This window comes from Chenopodium album, chromosome 2, assembly GCF_948465745.1.
Source record: "Chenopodium album chromosome 2, dcCheAlbu1.1, whole genome shotgun sequence".
Classification (NCBI taxonomy): domain Eukaryota; kingdom Viridiplantae; phylum Streptophyta; class Magnoliopsida; order Caryophyllales; family Amaranthaceae; genus Chenopodium; species Chenopodium album.
The window spans coordinates 60,316,789-60,322,183 of record NC_137835.1 but is presented as its reverse complement, the minus strand read 5'-3'; the positions used below and the strand labels follow the sequence as shown (position 1 = coordinate 60,322,183).

The following is a 5,395-nucleotide window of genomic DNA, read 5'->3' as shown; positions in this document are numbered from 1 at the left end:
ATAAAAGCAACATCTTAAATTATGTTGTCTTTTTAATATAAATGTTGCCACAGATAGCAACATAGATATTAATGTTACACTTTCAAACAATAGTTTTGTTATTGTTATTTTTTCATGCAACAATTATAATGTTTGTTATCTTAGACAAGAAAAAGGTAACACCTTAAGCGACTATTGCCTTATATAGTCTAGAGCAACACTTTTTTTTTTCCTGTTACTTTAGTTCAAGGTAACAAATAAATATTGTTGCGTTAAATTATAAAGAGTAACATTTCTGTAAGTGTTGCAATCTTAAGTGTTGCCTATTTTCATTTTTTTTTGGTAGTGATTCTGTATTGCTAGTATCATGATTAGGGTTATTATTCTGATTTGATTTGACTAACGATATTATGGTTAAATTGCTTCCAATGTTGATGTTTATTCTATTGTTTATTGTTGATCACCATATTGCATGTTTAAAGGGAATATGTAATTGAAAACCACGAGTAATAAGATAATTTGGACAAACGATTTATGTTCCTTTTTAATCTTGTTTAATCAAGTGATCACAATACTTTAGAATTATGTGTTCCATTAATATTCAACCAATTTAGCATAATTATAGTTTGGAGCAAATTAAATGTTTGTTTGCATGCCTTTGAGATAGCAGGAATTGCTTTTCACTAAAAGAATCGAGTCGAGACCAATACAGGCGAATGTGACTCCATGACTCACTTCGTACCATCATTTTTGATCCTCCTTTCGTGGTTCCGAACCATATGGAGTTGGTAATCTCATGGATTATGAATAGGGTGTAACCTTCATCGATCAATCGTTGTTGCCTATCTTTCTCCTTTATCGTGGTTGCCTTATATGATCCGTGAACGGTTTACAAGTTCCTTAAAAACTTGTTAACGACTCCTTACTTGGCTTTGTCCCAAATCGTGTCCCTAATCGTATATGTCAATTCCCACTTCTTATGAGTGTCAAGCATGTTCACAACATGCTTAACGTAGGTGCGCTTCGAACGACGCCTACAATAATAAAGCGTTTACATAATTTTTTTTTGTCAAATATGAGCTCAAATTAGACTCTTAAGAACCAAAATGGCCCCAAAATATTTATCGAAATGTTTTCCAACACGCAAATCGACAAAAAATATTAATTAGTGGAGGGTGGACCCCACTAATGGTGAACCAAATTACGGAATTTGTTAACGACGAGATAACGACGAGGTTATCGTATGGTTACTTATACCTGAGGGTTACAATGTGTAACTTTTATAAAGATGGGGTACAACGTAAAAAACGTAGAATTACAGGGTTATAATGTGGAATTTCCCAAAAAGAAATTACAAAAATTCGATACATACTAACCATAGCCAAATGTGAATACCTATTTAAGGGTAATGATATATGTAACACTTAGGGCTATATATAAGCATTTAATATACTTTCTAAAATGGAATTAAGTTGGGAATTTATGACAAAATCACGTGCATATCGGTGTAATGAATATTAATCTATGTTTATTATTTCTTTTTTTAGCTTCTTATACATAAACATATCCTTTAGGGCTATGTTTATCATTTTCCTTAATTAAGGGTCTGTTCTCTTTAGCTTAATTTAAGTTCAATTCAGTTCAATATAGTTTAGTTCAATTCTTGATTTCTTTTTCTCATAGACAGTTCAATTAAATTTAGTTCAGTTTAGTTAATTTCAGTAAATTAGAACATACCCTAAATATATATTAAAACAACCAATAGAATTCGTATCCTACTTAAAAACCCATCAAACCCGTTTAATTAATTTACAAAGTTTGTTCTCAAAAAAAAAAATTTACAAAGTTTAAATTGAGTCAAATAGTCAACCAAAAACTCTCCATGCTTAACCCAATTATATATAACCATATAAGCCTGTCACTTTCAATAGTCGCCAAGCCCAATTCATTTCATGAATCATAAATGAGAAATTTATAAAACCCCTGAAAAGTATTCACGTCATTATTCTTTTCCTACACTCAGCCGCTCTCTTTCATATCCCTCTTCTCTCTTCTTTCTTTCTTCTATCCCACACTTCAATTTCACTCAAACACGCTAATTCATCTCAAGTTGGTTAATTCATTTCAAGCTTTCAGATCTAAGTTCCTACCCCCATTAATCAAAATCAATAATCTTCTTGAATCGAAATCAACAAGAAATCCGGCAATTTCTTTTAGCCGGAAAAATTGTTAGAGAAAATTCAATGGGAACAATGGAACCACCACTACCAAACATGGTGGGATTTCAGTCGCAACCAGCTGCGAATTATTCAGATTCGGTGGATTCATCGCCAAAATCGACAACCCAACAGGGCGATTGGGATGAGCCCCTCCCACCTGTCCCCGGTGCGAAACTCCGATTAATGTGTAGTTACGGAGGTCACATTATTCCACGGCCACATGATAAGAACCTCTGCTACGTTGGCGGGGAGACTCGAATCGTTGTCGCTGAGAGAAACACTTCTCTCGCCGATCTCACAGCTCGTTTGTCACATTCTTTATTGGATAACAGGAAATTCACCTTTAAGTACCAGCTACCGAACGAGGAGCTAGACTCGTTGATATCGGTTAGTACTGACGAGGATCTGGATAACATGATTGAGGAATATGATCGTATTGCTGCGAATAACTCGTTTTCGAAGTCTACTTCGGGGAGGCTGCGCCTTTTCCTGTTTATGGCTAAGCCGGAGACGGCTCAAACCATGGGTGCTTTGATGGATGATGCTCAATCTGAATCTTGGTTCGTTGATGCTCTTAATGGGGCGGATTTGTTGTCCAGAGGGTTGTCTGATTCCGCTGCCGCCGTTGGTGATCTGCTTAGGCTTGATAGTGACCCTGCATTGCAACAAATTCCACCTAATTGCTCTCATCCTGCTGCTCAACCAAAAGTCGCACCCCAAGTAAGATCATCTTCCTTGTTCCGTTAATATGATTGTGATGTTGCTATGACATTGAAATTGTTAGAAAATATTGGGAATTCAGAATTCATAACAATTTTATAGTATCAATTTGGACTAGTAATTTATTTATATGCAGTGCTAAAGTTTTTAGTAAGGATTAAAAGAAATAGAAATATCTTTATTATTGGCATTGATGCCTTAGGTACTTCTGTAAAATAAGAGGTATATGGTAAGTTATGATTGGTATATCAGTTTATTGGTATATATGTGTATTGATTTTTAAAGATTGATACTGATATGGATTTTTCTTTTCTAAACCAAGGATTTACATTCAGTAGAATCCATACATACTATAATGTCAGACTCTCCAATGGTTGAAAACACATCATCTTTTGACTCGACTACCTCATCTCCATCTATGGCTCACCTGCCTCCAATTCGTGTCCGTGTAGATGAGGTTGGTGATGGAAATACTAGGATGCAGGAAGAGATGAGGGGTAGAGGAGGATTGGAAGAGCACTTCTCATCACAGCTCAGGGTTACTCCACCTTCAGCTGCTGCTTCAGCACCAAGTAGTGCTGCAGTTGCTAATGCTGCAATGATGAATAATAACTATGGTGGTATCAATAGCGGTATGAATGATGATGATCAGTTGTCGGATCAGGGGATGCACGCGGCATCAAGGAAGCCACCTCTGCCAATACCAATGCCGCAGAGAGTGAGTGGGGGTTTTAATTCGCCATCACCTAATGACTCAAAGAATGCTGCTGGATTTAACTTGCCATCCCCTGATTCTGTTCACAGGTACTTTTTTTTACTCCACATCTGCTTTATTCACTTTTTTCTTGCTAGACTTACAACTGCACATTTTGTCCTAGTGATTCTATAAACAAAAGCATACAATAAGCGAGTTGAACTTTAAATAACGAAGGTAGTATATATATTAATGGTGAAAGATCTGGCTTACTGAACCCAAAGAAATATAAAATACAAATGAATTGTGACAGACATTTTTTCTGAGACATTACTCTAGACCGAGGTAATGGAATTTGTTTCATATTTTGACATTATATCATTCATGGCAGTGCCAGCAGCATATCTTCTGGAATTTCTCTCACTAAAACGGCAGTCCAGCATGACCAAGCTCAAGTAATCAGCTCGAATGAGAACAAACCTCCAATCACCCAAACCATCACTGATCAAAGATTAGATAACCGTTCTCCCTCGCCACAAAACCAAAACCTCCAAATGCAGCCAACTCAAGACCCTACCAAATACATGTATCCTCCACAACAACATGAACAGCATCAACATCAATTCATTCAAGAAAACATGCATTATATCCCGGCTCACTCACAAATGACCCAATCATATCGGCCAATGTATGCGACACAACAACAAATCCACCCTCAAGTTGATCATCAGCAGTATCCAATGTATTATATACCTGTTAACCAAAATCAACCTTATAATGTTGCTCAACCGCAGACAATGACACCCATGGTCCAACCTTCATCAGTAACCCATGCTCAACCGCCTGTGTACGCTACCAGAGGGACTGCTGCACAAACAAATAACCAATTTCAGCAATATCTTGCGTACAATAATGCAGTTGTTCAGCCAAGGACTGGAACTCCGGATAATTATGCTCATTTTGATTACAGTCAATTTGACTATGGTCATAACCAGGTATATTATACAGGACAACTTCCACCAGCTGCAGCCCCCATGGCTACTTCCCAATACCAAAGCATAACACCTGCTCAAGCAGCTATGATTGCCGAAGCTTCTATGCAGTTGCCTAAAAACGAGGGCACCAAGCAACCACCAACGTCATAGTCTATAACGTGTCTTGAAATTCTGCTATTTGTAGGATATTATGTGGCATACTCTATCAGCCTTAATGAGTTCTGCATTCTATATACAAATAAGTTTTCAATTATCTTAGTTTTACCTTCTCCTGTAATATGTACTTATATGGAAAATAATTATTTCCTGAATTATCTTTGAAACTAAAGCTACTCATACAGGTTTTCATCTCATATATCACTTTTGAACCATCAAATTATATCCGGAAAAATTGAAACGAATAATCCCACCTTTGCCACGTATGCTCAAAATTATCTCATCTTTACATAATTTGGAAATAATCCTACCTTTTACCCCAATCTGCTCAAAATAGTCCCGATCTTAGAAGGTGACTTGTCACGTGTCACCTTCTAATTGGTATTTTTTTTTTTTCTAATATTAAAAAAAACAAAAAAATAATACTACCTCTATTTCATAAAATTTACAACAATTTCTCAAAATGGAAATTACACATTATGTGCAACAAACTAAAAGTTTCCTCTTTTAGTATATTCTTTTTGTGTAAAATTACCCGCATAGCCTTACTAAATTTTACTAAATTACAATAAACAACATATTAACTCTTTAACCCAAATTAATTTATCCATTGTCTCAAAAAAAAATTAATT

General features: G+C 35.9%; 1 protein-coding gene across 1 annotated transcript; it reads left to right on the top strand.

Annotated features, from left to right (window-relative positions):
* The first annotated feature begins 1,990 nt into the window (after positions 1–1,990).
* Positions 1,991–4,943, top strand: LOC145586197 (uncharacterized). The gene is made up of 3 exons (XM_081642969.1): positions 1,991–2,918; positions 3,241–3,722; positions 4,004–4,943. Exons 1-3 carry the CDS (start codon positions 2,223–2,225, stop codon positions 4,755–4,757), a joined length of 1,932 nt encoding a protein of 643 aa, XP_081499095.1. The 5' UTR covers positions 1,991–2,222; the 3' UTR covers positions 4,758–4,943.
* Positions 4,944–5,395: the final 452 nt, after the last annotated feature.